General features: G+C 43.6%; 2 protein-coding genes across 4 annotated transcripts in view; one reads left to right on the top strand and one right to left on the bottom strand.

Annotated features, from left to right (window-relative positions):
• Positions 1 to 17155, bottom strand: part of CNPYb (FGF signaling regulator protein canopy b) — a 79484-nt gene that overhangs the window by 39878 nt on the left and 22451 nt on the right. For both annotated transcript variants that reach the window (XM_055075561.2, XM_055075559.2), the window contains exon 2: positions 2132 to 2417. The gene's annotated coding sequence lies outside the window, so the exon portion shown is untranslated. The remainder of the gene's footprint in view (positions 1 to 2131; positions 2418 to 17155) is intronic.
• The window catches only part of MED8 (mediator complex subunit 8), a 32119-nt gene that overhangs the window by 6820 nt on the left and 8144 nt on the right, over positions 1 to 17155 (top strand). For both annotated transcript variants that reach the window (XM_055075558.2, XM_050186183.3), the window contains exons 3-6: positions 4969 to 5113; positions 6557 to 6697; positions 10890 to 10974; positions 14855 to 15013. In XM_055075558.2, the coding sequence (XP_054931533.1) occupies positions 4969 to 5113; positions 6557 to 6697; positions 10890 to 10974; positions 14855 to 15013 (530 nt within the window). The remainder of the gene's footprint in view (positions 1 to 4968; positions 5114 to 6556; positions 6698 to 10889; positions 10975 to 14854; positions 15014 to 17155) is intronic.

Raw genomic sequence — 17155 nt, forward strand, 5'->3', positions numbered from 1 at the left:
TATTCGGTATCCCATCTGGGCCACAGCTCTTTTTTTCATCAAGGTTTAATAGCAGACACAGTATACCTCTGTCAGTTATTTCTGGGGTATCTAGCAATTTATTTTTAATAGATGGTATAATTGGGGAATGTTGCACTAGTCCATTATTGATTGTAAAAATCGACTGGAAGGAGCGATTGAATTGATCGGCCTTATCTTTTGTTTTATTGAAGGACGGGCCTTTTGATCGCTATGTTTACCACTTACGTAACGCCAAAATTTTGCTGAACTTTGCTAGAGTGGTACCACAGTAGTGCATTTTGGAAATGCGTATCTTGCTTTTCAATGTTTTAGATAACACAGAAATCTGAGTGATGAAATTAACCGCTAAACCAGACTTCCTAGCGTGCCTTAGCCCACTGATTTTATGTTTCACGTGAATTATTTCGCATGTGATCCATGGATCATACTTTCTTGGAGCTTTGTGCTCTATTGGGACAAAATTTTCATTACAATGCATGATATGTGCCTCGAATTTCAACCATGTATAATCTATCAATAAGTTTTTATCCGAGAAAAGATCAGAAAAATCGATAAATTCGTGAGTGAGATATGTGGTTATTGCTGCATTGTTGCTCTATTGAATGCAAAAACACGTTTTACAGGGCCGTGGTGTCGTACAAGACCAGGTAGAGGCAGTGTGCATAAGACTAATTTTTGATCGGATATGCCGTGTAAGATTTCAGTGCATGTCTGGTCATTTAGGAATAGAACTGGATTTTCTTTGGATACGTGTGGGGATGCGTACCAGTTGCTTGAGGTTAAAATTTAACAACATATCCAATATGATGTCATTTGCAGCACATCGCTATTTTTTTTTAGTACCATTCCATTTCAGGCAGGTTGACCAGCCATGATAATCTTGCCGTCCGTCATGTGATCGTGCATATAATCCGGAAGAAGTTCCAGATAGCTTTCTCAGCGTTGGGCAGTCTGTAGATTGCTCATTATGCAGCCTTTCTGAAGCTGTAGTTTGCACCACACCGCCCCACTTTCTGGGTTATCCAGAAACACGGTGTATCGTAGTTCTTTCTTAAAGAAAAGTGCGATGCCCCGCCTCTAGTGCCCCTATCTCTGCACACAATCCCGTAGTCCGGCAGTGATCACAGCACCGAGTGAAGCCATGTTTCTGTGACGACAATAATGTCTGGTTCAATTTCTAAAACAAGAGCTTCGGATTGGTCTATTTTATTTGCAAGACTTCGCGCATTTACATTCAACAGAGTTACTTTTGTCCACTTTAATGACTATCTTTTGTAAGGTGCCTTTTTCTTCGTTTTTTTGGACTGCAACTAAATCTTCACGGTCACTATCCCAAACAAAAAGTTGACATTTATGCGCACTTTATCGTAAACTAGCAACACCCTTTCCTGCTTATCCCGGTATTCTTTCGTTCAATCCCACAGCTTCTTTCTAATGTATTGAATATTACGAGAAAAATCTTCACTGATAGAAAAACCTGAGCCCTTGAGCATTGCGTAGGGCTTGAGGATTGAAACTTTGTCTTGATAGTCGAGTAGTTTAAGAATTACGGGTCTAGGTCTAGAAGTATCAGTTTGCTTCTTCTTACCTAGGCAGTGAATTCTTTCAATTCCCTTGGTTTTTATCTGAAGTATACGATCTAAAATCTTCTTTCTGACCAATTCAAGAAGCATGTCTGATAATTCATTTTGTTGTTCTTCAGCACCGTATATGACAAGGTTGGACCGACGGCGCCTGTTTTCCAGACCCTTTACTTTCTTTTCATGGCCACTAGGTTTTTTTCTAAGTTAGACATTTGTTTCTTGTTCTCTGAGATTTGTTTTTCAATGCCAGCTATCTTTTCAAGTTTCTTGTCAATTGCATTAAGTCTAGTGTTTGCTATAGAGTTTTCTTTCTTAATTTCTTGAATATCCCCTGCAATTAGCTTTAACTGTTCTGCTATGCCGTCTAGTGTAGGGCCTGGGTTCAACTCAACATCTCCGCCCAGAACTAACAACAAGCGCAAGAAAACAATCAGTTTGCAAAAGGATTAACGAAGCGACTCTGGGCATGGCAACAGAATTAAGCAGACATGGTTACTACGAAATGACTTGTCATAGCGTCTGCTCACCTGTAGAAAAACAGGAACGCGTTTGAAGGCTGCATCTTTGCAACGCTGCCGTGCCGTCTGCCAACTGTGCCGTATGCGCTCTGCTTTATAGGGTGGCTCCATGCTGTCGTCATCGGTGATCCCAGCATATCAGTCGATGTAGCACCAGTGCAATCATGGAAGGGCTGGTAGTTTTCGTCAACTAAGGCTGGGTGTATCAGCATATTCGTGTCGCCGATAGTAGGAGCTCGAGATGATGGTTGTAGCACGCCAGCGTAGGGCCCATGGGGAGCAGCAGGATGCCTGTCTGTAGAATAAACAGGCATGGATTTGAAGGCTGCATCTTTGCGACGCTTCCATGCCCGCTATTACGTTACAGATTTGGTCAGCTTTTCAGAAATGTGAATGCTTACTCGTGTTTTAACGGATGCCAGCAAACATTAAATTAGTCGCTTAAGTCTAAATGGCTAACCAGTGAAAGGCATCAGGAGGAGGTCCACCAGATAATGGTTGACATTGAAATGGCAACTTTATAACTAAATGGAGATGGCCATTGATGTGAGAGAATTGCCTATGGACAATTTTTCAGTTTTTCACCGGCCCTATCTTGAACGCCATACCCCAGTGCCAGCAACGATGAAGTGCTGCACCTCATGGAGGGTCCAGACGCGAGCATCGTGGCATTGAGTAACCACAATCTTGTGCACAAGGTGTTCATGCGTTACAACTCGGCCCTTCTCTCCAGATAGCACATCAAACGAGTTTTTAGTGTCACTGCAAATTTCTTCACCAGAAGACGACGGAAGGTTACTGAAAAAGATTTTGAAAAGCAATTGTTAGTGAAGATAAACAAAGTGTGAAGGACTGCAGAAGACACATAGAAAGTGCCAGGCCAGCTCGTTCTATTTACTAGATTTGTGCATTGTTAGTAGGAGTAGAGAGAAAAGTAACATTAAAGTAATCAATTGTTTTTTACTAATCGTTCAGTTAACTTCATGCTGCAGTAAATGTTAACTGTAATCAATTACATTTTTGAAATAATTGTAATTGGTTACTTTTTTACTGTAACGTGTATACGTCTGCTTCTAGAGCACTTGTGTTCAGAAATAGATAATAAAATTTGACACTCGTTACATTATTTTCTCATTCAGAGGAGGGAGTATTGATGGAAGGGGAAGCCCCATGTTACGTAACCGATTGTGAGGGAAAAAAGGGGGAAACCAGTCTCGTTTTTGCTAGCCCAGAGGAGCATGCAGTTTTATCATTTCCATCCAACTTCTAGGCTTCTGTGATCTACAGCATCTTCTACAAGTTATGTCTCGTGAAGGGTTTGTTTGTGTCGAGACTTCCGCCTTTCAATGTAGTATTGGCAGGTGGAGTGTCAAATTTGAGTATGAATGTCTTGGAATACAAGCACCTAGAAGAATAAAAGAAAGTTATGTTTGAATATGACCGTCCTTTAGCTCCCATACTGCAGGCCGTAAGTCCCAAGCAGGAGTGGAATACAAAAATATATCAATGTTAAATTGCAACATCCAAATTCAAGCAAAACGAGCAGTAGGAAATAAATCTTTAGCAATACTAATATGAGCTAAGCAACATGGTCACTTATAAGGTCAATAGAATCCGTACAGTCAGCCGGCAAAGGGATTCAATCAGTGATTGTCTAAGGAAAGAAAGAATGCCGACATAAATTATTCTTAGCAAAGTACGAGGCAAGAGAAAGGTGGTGGGAATGTCGGGTTTGTCTAGTTGTCAATAATGACATGTAAAGTGAGGAATTTAATCCAAGTTTCTTTTAATTAAGAAATAAAAAAATTTCAAACGAAAACATTTGTGGTGGGACTGACGGGTTTGGATTAAATTCGATTGCATTAGTGCTGAGACGGAAACTGTTTGACTGCACTGTGAAAAAATAAAACGGAAGTGCTTTTATGTTAGTGGTAGCATGCAGGTCCCAGACAATGCATGCATATTCTAATTTAGGCCTTATAAAGGTTTCACATGCTAGTCTTTTAACCTGGATTGGTGTATCATTTAGTTTATGGCGCAACAAGCATAAGCACACTGCCCTGAGGGACGGCAGATGTGACCGGAAGGGTACAAGGATCTTCACCGTTTATAGATACATATTGGTTATGCTGTTTTAAATTGAAACCCAGGCAATAAGAAAATCTGGCAATTGTGTAATCTGAAGTTTCTTGATTAATTTGTCATGTGATACGAGGTCGAAAGCCTTGGTAAAGTCCAAGCCTTGCTGGCCGGCCTTGTCAATGACGGAAGCAAGATAGTGAAATACGGTGACTAATTGTGTAACTATTGAAAACCCTTTCAGAGTGCCCTTTCAGACCCTTACAAACATATACCATAATCAAGAAATTAAAGAAATAACCTTTTTTGTTAAGTATTTGTCGACTACTGGTTGCGGAAATTGTCTCTAACGAAGTGCATAAACTGTGCATGAAAACATTTTCATAGCTAGCACAGATCTTTTAAATTAGATTGCTGGTGCTTTATCTTAGAAAGCACTGTGTATCGGAGTGTTCAATCTCCCTAAGTCAGGAGGCAAGTGCTGCACGGCCACAGATGTTGTTTCCATTCGTGGGATCTGAGGCAGCTGGCAAAACGGTGCCTGTTGCAAGTGAACTAGCAAAACACAAACACGCAAACACCCTGATGGACCATGCATTTACATTTATGAACCTAGCTTCAACCCAGCTTACAGCACGGCTGCCCCTGGTAGGCAGCGCTGCAGTACAATTTATTTGCCGCTAAAATACTTTAGGCACATTGTCTTTGTTATTACATTGTGTGATAGCAGTGAACCAATGAGAGCTGTTATATCCTTTTGCTTGCAGGCCATCAGTTCTGAACAGCTTCGCCCTGTTGTCCGGACAGCTAAACACCCTCATGAAAGTGCTGCGAAACGAGAAGACTCCACCACTCAGGAATAGAATCCTACTGCCACTCTTTTTGAACCCTGAGCGAGATGAAGAGCTAGCTGTACGTAAGACATCTAAGGCCATTGATTATCTGCAGCAGCTGTAGGGAGCCGTTTGTGTTCAAAACTTGGTTGCTCGAAGTTGTTTCTCTTGAACCACGTGCACAGTGTAAATGCCACCCAGCATTGTCCACTGGTGTAGTGGATGACCTCTAAGTGTCATGATTGCACCACGGTTGTGGCACAACTCTCAGTGGGTAGAAATTTCAACTGTGCCCCCATCTCTTGTGGCCGATCTGCAACATGGCTAAAAAATGAGTTGTTTGAAGCTTTCATTAAGAACAGACTTGGAGTAGTGCTGTTACATGTTTTTTGTATATTTGATGCACATAAATTATTACTTGAATTATCCTACAGCCAGTGAGAGCAGAGCTTTGCATAACTTGCCTTTACATATGCAGTCCCTTTAGAGCCACCTGAAGTATTGCTTTGGAAAATTGTTAGTCAGCAATGCAACAAGCGGTATGTTACACCATACATATGAAAACAATGCATTCTTGCTTGTTTGTTTGCAAGGCAGTACCAGCCTTAAACCATCACACTGCATTACAGCGAACATTGGCCATTGACTGGCGTGCATAGCAGACCACAGATATCAATAAGGAAATAGTACTCACACATACTACAAAAAAGAAAGCAAGCTCTTGTGCACTTAACAAGAATTTCATGCAGGCACGTGAAACATTGTTGTACCTGTAGTTTGCATTTTCTCACAATATAACACTCTGACTCCTATATGTGCCACTTATTATGCCGTACAAAGTTGTGTTTCAAGTCCCGGACCAAGACGAATTTTGTTTCAACTGCGAGGCTTTTATTTATAGGAACCCGTATGTGTTTCCTTTGTAGCAATTGCTATGACTGGGTGCATTTCTCATTTTCCTTTAATTAATTACTTGTCTCCACCTTGCAAGTTTCTGCACAACTATTACGTCAAACTCTTGCCTTTGCTTCGAGTTGTTGACAAATTCGACTTCGCCCTGCCATCCGCTATTTGCCTGGTTAGCTCAGATGGTAGAGCTGCTGCCCCGGAAAGGCGGTGGTCCCGGGTTCGAGTCCCGAACCAAGACGAATTTTTCTTCAACTGAGAGGTTTTGCTTTATAGGAACCCATATGGGTTTCCTTTGTAGCAATTGCTACGACTGGGTGGATGTCTCAGTTTCCCTTAATTAATCGTGTTTTCTCAGAGAAGATGCAAACCTTAATATCCCATCATATCAGAATTTGATCACCACACAGTTGTGTGATATTACAGTTCGAAAAATAATAAAGCATGTTCACACATGGAAATTTATGCAAGAGGATGCACTGCTTAGTTAATTGTGGTAGCACAATAGTTTATCAGGATTTTGCAGGAAACATTGTCACATGAGCCTTCGTCACTGAAGTGAAGCTTGGAAACTTGAGTCCCACAGTATCTGGAAAACTAGGCATTTGCTTTGCAGAAGTTGACTGAGAACAGAATTCAGTTCTTCAATCATGAAGTGGTCCCCGACTACCTGCGCACCAAGCCAGATCCAGAAATAGAAGCTGCAGAGCTCCAGATCAACACCAAGGCCAGCCAGATGTCCATGGACGCCGCACAGGCAGGAATAATTTTTTACATCAATCTCACTGCATATATTCCTGTACTGCCCAGCTCTTAGAGGGGCCATGACACCAAATATTCAAGTTTGAATTATGCATTGTATTACACAGCAAGGTGACAAAATTTGAGCACATTCAGCATGGTAGAAAGTTTGTATTTGAATTTATTTTTATATTGAGGTTAAACCACTCGGCATTGCTCATTATGAAACTACAGCATGCGCAACAAATGAGACACGAGACAGAGGTAACATATAGCGCTCGCTTGTGTGTTGCATTTGCCTTGTGTCTTGTTTGTTGTGTGCGCTACAGTTTCATAATGAATAGCTACCAACCCATCCAACTTTCAGTACCTTTATCATACACCAGTATGGCAACACTAACCGGTGACTAAATGAAACCACACCCCCACCACTGGCTCCCTCAGAGTAACGGAAGCCTTTTGGAAAGGCTTCCGTTCCAAGATCGTTACCAGCCTTAAGGGGAAAGAAGGCTGATGCAGCATCATTGGCACATGCTTTGTATATTGCGCATGTTCCCTGCGCATACTGCCCCAGGTTATAAAAAGCCTCTGTTCGAATAAACCTTGTTCACTCTCGCACGCTTGTGTCTGGACGCTTCACATCGTTCCCTTTCCCGACCGTCGCTCGTACGGTAGGCCTCATGCAAACCCATCTGCACAATGTCCACATTTGCACTGAGTACAAATAGCCACAGTGCACCAGGTGCATGCAGGGTGTCTGCCAAACGGAAAAACCGGGTATTCTCGGGGATATTGAATAGTCTCGAAATACTCGGGGAAAATCAAGGAATTTATGCATCTGTCAGGGAAAATTGGCTGTAATTTTATTAAAGGGAACGAAAGTCGCGGTAATGCTTGCTCGAGTAACAGAGAGGGATCGTAACGCATAGTCTTTGACGCCGTGTCGTCTGATGGAGGAGTTACCAGTGTACATACACTCAACGACCGACTTTCCGGACGCCCGATCATTCGCTCGGCTTCGCGGCACCACCACGTGCCCCATAGAGTCGGTGTATAAGAACGTCTGAAATTTCGGAGGCAAGAACCCTTCGCCGTCCGATTTGACGTACTTTTTGCCGTGACCGTAGGTCCGAAACAGGATTAAGCAAAGCCGCCTCGAAACGGCGCTCTCGCACGCAGATCCGCTGGCAGCCGTAGCCACCACCACGGCAACGCTAGACCGCTACGGCAACGCTAGACCCAGCTGCTTCGACGTTCGCTATTAAGCTTCTTGACGTTCGGCGCCGCGTTTTTCATTGAAAGAATTCGCCGCTGTCAGCCATGGCACCGACTCCGCCTCTGTGGTCCTCGCGATTGGCTTCGAACCTCGGAAAGCACGGTGCGTTGCAAAATGCCTGTTCCCGAAAGTCAGCTTCGCCTCAATATAGCAATGTTACGCGGTGAAGCATAACAAGCGTGGGAAGGGGCAATTGCCACGGGACGCAGTGTGTATTCCTTAATTATACACACGTGTACCCGCCATCTCCTGTCACAGTACGAGCACCGATATGCCTAATAAGTGTACTGGCAGGTCTATTAGGATGTGCCTGTGGCGATTTGAGCCCTTAACGGCAGTAAAAGACATGCATTCATTTTTTCGAACTGCCCGATTTTTCGGTCATTTTCGCGGCCCCTAGGGAGTCCGGAAAATCGGACGTTGACTGTACGCCTGACCAAGAGGATGATTCAAATGGTCTGTGGGGCGAACGCGCGGCGGAGCGAGGACGAGAACAAAGTACCATCGCATTAAGGAACGATAGGGAAAGGAACTGTGAAGGAGCTTTAGCTCAAAAAGCAATGTACTTTTATTGGCTGACGCCGCGGTGCAGGTGACCCTTATCCAAACCAAAATAAACTTTTTAAAGCAGTCAAATGCAACACTGGGGCGTTGTGCGCGGGCTGAATGTCAGGACAGTTCAGGTTGACTTGCCAGCTGTTGAGAGAGAATCTCACTTGTGACAAAGTTCAGTCCTCATACCAATGAGCTCGCTATCAGTTGACAGAAATTGCTCATATCCCCTTCAGTCACAGCATCCACACTTATGGACGGGACCTATTTTTGCCATTTCTGTGCAGTGATAGCAAGGAATAGAACACAAACATTGAGCATAGGGTAAATTGAACATCCTGATAACCTAAATTACTTTCATTTTACTTCTGAGGTATATGTATCGTTAAAGAGTATTGCTTTGGTGAAGGCATTACCGTGTTTTACGTAACGTTTGACATGGGGCATGTCGGTAGCAACCTCGGAATAACTTTTGCATGTAATTCGAGCGGTTGATTTAATGCTTTTCATGAAGAAATGTAGCACGACTGACTTTACAATATTCAAATCTTTGGTTATTCTATAATTGTGATGTCTCATCATAAAATGCTCAAAAAGTCACTATACCATCTTGATTTACTTTCAGTGGAGTCACAAGCACCATCTATGTTTCATGCACGTATCGACAGTGGATCATAATTCGTGACTGAAGGGGATGTTCGAAAATATTTGCTTCTGTATGCATCTCCTTTTTATTCGTATTTGAAGATGTTCGACTCGGATTTGCAATGGGTTTTGCAATTTTTCTTCCAAGATATTTTATTCAATGTGCATTTTGCTAATCCTTCCCTTCCGATTTCTTTTTGAATAAAATAAACACTACTCCTTACTATTCAAACTGGATTAAGTTGTTTTCTTTGTTTTTTAGCATGCTTACTAGGAAGTCACAGCATCGAGCGACATGGTGTCGGGCAATTGTGACATAAAACAAAGTTCTGTGTCACTCAGGGAATTTTGCAAAGACACTCAGGGAAAACCTGGGAAACTCAGGGAATTTGGAATTGTCCACTTGGTAGACACCCTGTATGGATCATTCATGCCATGTACACTACTGTGCTCAGTCCATTGGAGGTTCTAGCTTATGCAGAATAACTCTATTGTGTGTTCCTCTGGGTTCTCGTTACTTGGCCTTGTCTCCTAGCTGGCATGTCACTGTTTAGGGTATGGATCATGCTTCACTGGAGATAGTACTGAAAGAAGCCCAGGAAGAATTTGGCACGAAGCTGCTGATTAGGGCATTACTTCGGACAACTGATGCCACGATTTCTTTAATTTTGCAAATTTTAAGCATCACACACGCAACACTGACATAACATTTTCTATAAAAATGCAATAAAAGAGTTGCAATGAATTGCGCTACAGCCAGTAACTATATTCGGGCATCAACCAACCACTTGCTTTCTCTATGCCCATAATGTGCAGCAGTTGCATGTACTGTGTATCAACACTGTCAGTCATCGTACACCTGCCCTATTTCGGCATTTTATATTCGAGTTAGAACAACAGAATGGTGCCGTAAAAGCCCAGTTTTCTTGTGTGTGTGTTTAACTGTATTGAACACTCTACTCTGAGTTACAATGATAAACTAAGAATGGTTGAATGACTATGTCATGGCCCCTTTTAGGAACCATGACAACTCACACAGGGAAATGTCATTTCTTCCTTCTGCAGGGATGTCAATGTGTGTTTGCTATAGCTGCGTGCTCATTCAATGTCAGTTGCTGTTGTATTTGCATTTAACCACGTGTATTGCAGCATTAAAGGGACAATAAAGAGAAAAATGATTTTAGCTCTGTTAGTAAATGACCCTTTTACAGTGCCAAAAAAAAGGCACTCTTACTACGAGAAAATGCTTGGTATGCCAGAGAAGAAGCAGGAACTAAAGACTGGTGGCGACGTCATGGATTTTGATGCCATCTGCTCGGACCTAGTTGATTTATTGGTAAATATAGACTGCATCATATTCTAAAAGAGCCAAAGACCGAACTTAGGAAGTTTCAAGAGTTTTACTGAACTATAATGGCCGAAATGCGGAAAAATTCTTTGCAATTTGTGACGTCACACTAACATGCCAGTATTGGGGTTTCGGCACGAAATTCAGAAAGCAAACTTTGGTGCTGATTTTCTCGTCTTATAATAAACCTATTACCGTAAAATCAATGAAAGTAGAGTTCTCTAGTAATTCTCTATCAATATACAATGATTCAGTGTCTCTCTTTAGTACCTCAAGGAATTAGCATAATTGTCTGTTGCAGTAAGTTCAGGGCTTTTGAAAAATTTGCAGCCAACTTTCTTGCAGCTGTGGTGTCCAACACTGACATGTGCATCCTTTCCTTGACAGAAACAAATAGCTTCACTCAACAAAATTGTGAACACCATAGAGACACTACTGAAGACTGCACGTGAAGATTGGGAAAGCACATCAGGTGAGGCTTCACCTCCCTTCTGCCGCCTCTTTCGTTCACTTTTGCCATGTGTGTGAGCTGGCCGTTGGCCACTGGCCAAATAATGTCTTCTGTGCAAAATGACTCACGAAGATGTTGTGCTGCTTCTAAATGGCTTGCACCTTCTGTATGCACTTTGTGGGCTCACAACTATCATGTGCAAAACAACAGTCAGACCCAAATATATCAAACTCGGAAGTGGTCAGAATGTAGTTCGATGTGCAGATAATTAGAAATATAAAATATATGCCTATCTGAAGCTTCTCTGAAAGCTTCACTCATCTCACGGACAGTATCCCAATACGTGAAAAGCAGAAATTTACTGATCCCATGCCCGGAGCCGCTCAGTGAAATGATTGAGTGGCATCCATTTCTTGTGGAGTGTGTGTGTTGGACCGGGATACCTTTCATGTTCTTGGTGTTCCTCTTTCTGATAACAAACAGCTGCAGGTAGTATGCTTCATTGCACTGTGGTTCCTTTTTTTCGATATCAGTGTGCTTCACTGCATCACATGATTATAATGCAATGAAACTTGCTTAATCAAAACCAGTGTGATGGACTGCAAGTAAGACCCATGCTGTACAATTCCTCCATATTTTGAAACACACCTTGCTACATGGCACGTACTGCCCTTCATATTCAGTGCCTCAGCGACATCTGCCAGAATGCCGTTTTTTCGTCACGAATATTTTCGATTTCGTGAGAAGGTACAGTAAAATCTTGGTAAATCGTACCCGCTTAAACAGTAGTTTTGTTTAAAAAGTAGTAAAGTCAAATCCCCGACTCGGGAGCCATTTAACGTAATGTGTTTTGTATCTGCATAAACCATACCAGCTTATTGCGTACGTATCGGTTAAAACGTAGTGTTTCCACTTTTCGTCACGCAAACATGGCGGTGCGTCATCCCCATTGGGCGGCCCGGCAGAACAACAAGCCTCAAAGATCGGAACAATGGCCTCCAAGCGCCCTGCGCGTTTGTGCGTGAAGCCACATCAACATCATTTCGGCGCGCTGTGCCAGAGAGCGTTTGGCGTTGTGCAATCAAGGACTCGCGTCATGCCAAAGCTCGAATAAAAAAGACGCCGGGTGTTCAGCATAGAAGGAAAATTAGACAGCGTTCGTGCTATTGAACGTGACACGAACTCGGCGCTGGCACGCGACAGGGATCTGCTGTTGACTACGGTGTGTGGCATTTGGAATGCAAACAAGTTGCTCGGCAACGCTGCTGCGACCGCGAAAAGATGGCGGCTACGAGGTTCGACTTGCCATCGTTGTCTCTGTTGTTGCCGAAGTGTCAACTAATGATAGTGATGAGGACGACATGGAAAGCAACGGCACGGTGATTCAGGCCCGACAAGGGTAGAAGCTATATGTTACGTGAACGCAATCCTGAATGCAATTGTCATGACGAGAACAGCACCCCTCAATGAAAAATGCGCCCCGCAACTTCTGCAGCACTACGGCGCGCGTGCACGAAGAACACCAATGAGGAATCTGCCACACGAGTGTTTGCCAAGAAGAGGGGGCTGGCTGAAAAGCTGGCTCGCAGCTTCAGTAAGTTTGAGGCTGCTGTCGTTGCTGCTAGGCCGCCGTGGCATCAAATGAAAATGACACTTTTGTAGCGCGAAGTGAATAAACACTGTATGTTTTTTCCCCTTTCATCACACTCTCTCTGAGTTCCGTTTTTGACAGGTAAGTGGGGGATCTCGTGGTATTATGGTTAAAGAGTACTACCGTTTAGTACATACTTTTTCCGAGCTCCGGCCAACTACGGTTTAACGGGGTGTCACTGTGTTGCATTCTTGTGAGGAGAACCACACTTGCAAGGGTGTAATGCAGTGGCAGCTTCGATATATTGAATGTGGCAAATATGTCGGATATATCGAATGTGGAATATGAACGGGAGTTAGATATGTGCATAGTACAATGGCTATAACTTTTGCATGGGAGTTACAAGGGGAAATTACAACTGTTCAATGTAGACAATAATTCTATATACGTGGGTTCACTATATCTGGGTTCAACTGTACTATTTCGGTAGAGCATGGGGCTGCTGTGCTGTGCGTTGGGTTCAAAACCCATCATTGGAGAAATATCTTTTCTTTTTATTGAGTGACATACCTTGCACTGCGCTTCCGCACGTGTTTCCCTCTTTTTCCATGCTGCCATGCTTCTTTGTTCCTTGCCTAAATCTCTCCCATGCATTTAAAAGTGTGTTTCCTCTCTGAAACGTTGGAATGCAGCTCTTGTAGCGACTCTCTACTGAGCCTACTTGTCAAGAAACCCACCCAAGGAATAAAAGCAAAGGGGGGGGGGGGGGTAGGCAAAAAAAACCTTTTCTCTTAAAAGACTGCAAACAGAAAAGCTGTTCAAGTAGTGTTCAAGTACATTGGCCAAACTGGCGATTGAGTCGATGAGTGCCTATGCGAATACAGCAATCTCTGCAAACATTTTCAGTCACCCTGGAACCTATATGCACATTGCGCTAGATGTGGTTGTACAGTGTTGCTCGAACAGGCTTCAGTGTTGGTGCATAGAAATAACAAAGAAGCAGGAGATAAACGAAGCTTTCAGCATGTACAAGCATCAATCTCAGCATGCATGTGTGTCGGCACTCCTGTAGTGCTGAGTGACCAGGAAGCAGCACTGATTGTGAAGGAGCATGTGTGTTTCCCACCTTTCTTCTTTTTGCTTGTTCTTAGTTTATTATTTGGTTTTTGTGGGCATAAATCCCATATATGTTGCCTTCTAAATTAGAATGAAACATTTCTTAGTTTACTCATCATCCTGTGTGTGTTATTGCATTTTCTTGTTCGTGTTTGGCATTTTTTGTTATACATACACAGTGTAACTCACATTCATGAGTGTTTTAATGTTTGAAATGGCACTCTAGTCCTCCATGAATCATGCATGAAGTGGTGCACTTCATCGCATCTGTCTTTTCACTGTCACATATAGCGTTTCAATGTATGGGCACAGAAATTCACATAAAACAGCATGTTGTGACACTCTACTGTGAAACTTTGACGCAAATATATTGGTGTATGCAAAATTGCTGTGATTGAGTGCACTGTGCCCACAGGTAGAAAAAAGATTTGTAAAAAGTTTTCATAGTGTTTTCTGTAAAAGCAGTGCAAGGTTGAACACTCCAAATGGTAAGCACTCTGTTGCACACGAAAAAAGTAGGTGCCATAAAAACCAGTTGTCCCTGAGCTGGGATCAGATAATCCCATGCATTTTACAGCTGACCTGCTCATAGTGGCCAGTTGCTGTCAACAGGACTAGCAACTATAGCAAGAATGCTTTGTTGCTTCCACTATGTATTTTCACCATCAAACATGGTCTGTGCAAATCCAGGTTCTTATTTGCAGCTAGGAAGTTGTAGTATGCACAAGTAGGTGCAGTGAACACACTTCTTTGCTGGCTGCACCACAAACTCAGCTTTGTTGAAGAAAATGTTTGATACCAACAGTACATAAATGTTCCTGCTTTCATCAGATTGCAGCCTATTTTGTCACTGGGCACAGAAAAGTCAAAGAGGATGCCTTTGTTATTGTCTTTTTTTTTCTTTACTTTTGTATGTTAATTAATTTTCATTTGCACAGTATACTTTCTATATTTCACTTTGCACTGTACTGTTGATCATACAGGGACCACTTTTGAGTTGTGATAACTGGCAGTCAGAATAACATTGCATGGCCAATTTAACATTTGAGGACAGTGAGACACAGCTGAAAAAAAGGGAAATATTTACAGACCCATGAAATGTACTGGCAATTTGAGAAGCCTGTGTCTTTGCTGGCACTTGCCTTGTGGTGGGCTCAATCCCAGCTGCTCCAGCCATGCCGGACTAATGTGCAGGTCAGCGGAGTGCCTTGGCCCAGACATCTTCGCCAGCGGATACCAACACCTTGATCAGTGCTCTGAGCACTGGCAAGGGCCTGCGGCCCAGTCTCGGCTCCCCCAAGAGCCAGTCCCCGTTGCCCACAGCCCAGGCCAGAGGAGCCAAGGCCTTTTCTAGTGAGCAGCACATGCCTGTGCTAGAAAGATTCAGGAAAAGGCCATTGGCTTGCTATCTACAGCTGCAGGGTCTTTTCAGCTATGAGAATGCCTGTTCATTCTGGAAATCTCACACATTTTCTTTCCTGTATGCTAGGCAGTCCTTTCCATGGGTCACATTCACATGAATGGCAGAGACATCAGTATGGCACTCTGCCTTGAAATACCACGCACTCTATCTAGATGGTGTTATGTTATCTGTCACATTTAATACTGAGAATGTAAAGGTTTGTGTTTTGAATGCAAAAGTTGGCTACTTCGTGTTGCCAATACAGCCTCCCTATAAAAACAGTCACACTTAAACTGGCACTCGGTGTGTGTTGTGCACGTGCAACATGCTGGGCAGTGGGCAGAAAACAGTTCATTTAACCCCTTCCATGTCACACTGTTATACCAAGTTCTGACCAGAAATGGTGATCTTTCTTTATTGCCAAATTAAAAAAAAAAACAATGCAAACAATGATTTAAGTGGTTCGTTATTCAAAATCTCAACCATTATTGCAAAACAGAAGCTTAACAGCACTACATCATATACCACACAATACTCTCAGAAAGTGATGAGTGCATGCATACAGTAGCCAACTGATTTTCCGGACCTGGAGGGGACTGAAAAATAGTCTGAATAATAGAACAGTCCGAAAAATCCACGAGTCGCAGAACCGAACTTTATTCCAGATAAACTGGACTGAAAAAGTAGCAGATGGTCCCTTGTTTTAAATTCCTGGTTTTTGTAACTACGTCTGCTTGCATCTGTGCAAGGGTCATGTTCTTGTCATATGCACTAGACAACAATATTAGAGCATTGACAATGTCTTGCGTTGATGGTTGTGGGTGGCCAGAGGTGTAGTCGTTGGAGTCCGAGTCTCTTCGTGACGGTGCAGTCACCTGGCACACAATCTCGTCCGTAAGCTCCGCGCACAACTTTATGTTGTCGGTTGCGGCAAACTGGTGAAAAGTAACAGCAGCGGGAAGGTCTATTCCACTGCTGTGAAAGTCTGCAATCAGCTGCTTGGCGGTGTCAATGTCTTCAGCGGTGCCGTTTGCCTCATCGGTCACGGGCTCTTCAGAGTTCCTTCTGTATCGTCCCGAGCTTTCCGCAGTGAAGCATCAACACAGCCAGTGAACAGTGAACACCAGTTTTTATTGAGCGTCGGTATTTATAGCACACTCAGTCCGTAAGAGGAAGAGTGCGCTATCGTACATCTGATAGCGGCATGATGACGGCTTGCGCCCACTGCTGGTGCGCATGCGTACAATGCGATACATCTTCCCCTCTTACAGAAGTCTAGCTCGTTACAGCGCCTGTAGCCGACTTGCTTGAAGTTGGCATCATAGGCGAGACGTTCTGGTGGCCTGGATTGCCTCTGCGATCTCCTAGGTAGCGTTGGAGGCGGGATTTGTCGTCTCGCTGTTCCCACGCACACCAGTGGAGACGCAGCTGGTGGAGTATTTGTGCTGTCAGACGGCATGTTATCGTGCGGACATAGTATCGTGTTAGGACATAGGACATAGTGTTATCGTGCGTGCCTCTGTGCGGACATAGTAGGAGCGTGGTCCAGCTGGTGCCATTACCTTGGCTTTCTCTGACCACGACGTTCCCTTAACTCTCACGACATCATTATGTTGAGGGGGGGGGGGGGGGGGGGGGGGCAAGGCATGGTTTGTTTGCTTGTGCGCTTCATTGTATGAACTACTGGTTTCGGTGTGAAGTCAGGTAGAGGTGTGCGCAAACGCCTTCCTTGAAGCAGTTCACCAGGGGACCGCCCGTCTTCCAAGGAGCTGGCTCTGTAACTAAAAAAACCAAGCCAGAAGTCTTCGCTTGCTTCGGTGGACTTTTTCAATGGCCTTTTCACCACTGGCATGCCTTTTTCTTCTAGTCTGTTTGAGCGCGGCAACAGGGGACTTGAAGTCACGTGCTGAAAGTCGTACAGCTTAGCGAAACGGGCAAACTCTTGGCTGTGGAAAATTGGGGGCCATTGTCGGTGCACACATCTGTTGGGATGCCGTATCGTAAGAACATCGCTCCGAGCCTGTCCGTTACGGAGTTGGTTGACAGGTCACACACCTGGTCGACTTCTGGAAAGTTAGACATGGAATCATAAG

The sequence above is a fragment of the Dermacentor andersoni genome, chromosome 11, assembly GCF_023375885.2.
Source record: "Dermacentor andersoni chromosome 11, qqDerAnde1_hic_scaffold, whole genome shotgun sequence".
Lineage (NCBI taxonomy): Eukaryota > Metazoa > Arthropoda > Arachnida > Ixodida > Ixodidae > Dermacentor > Dermacentor andersoni.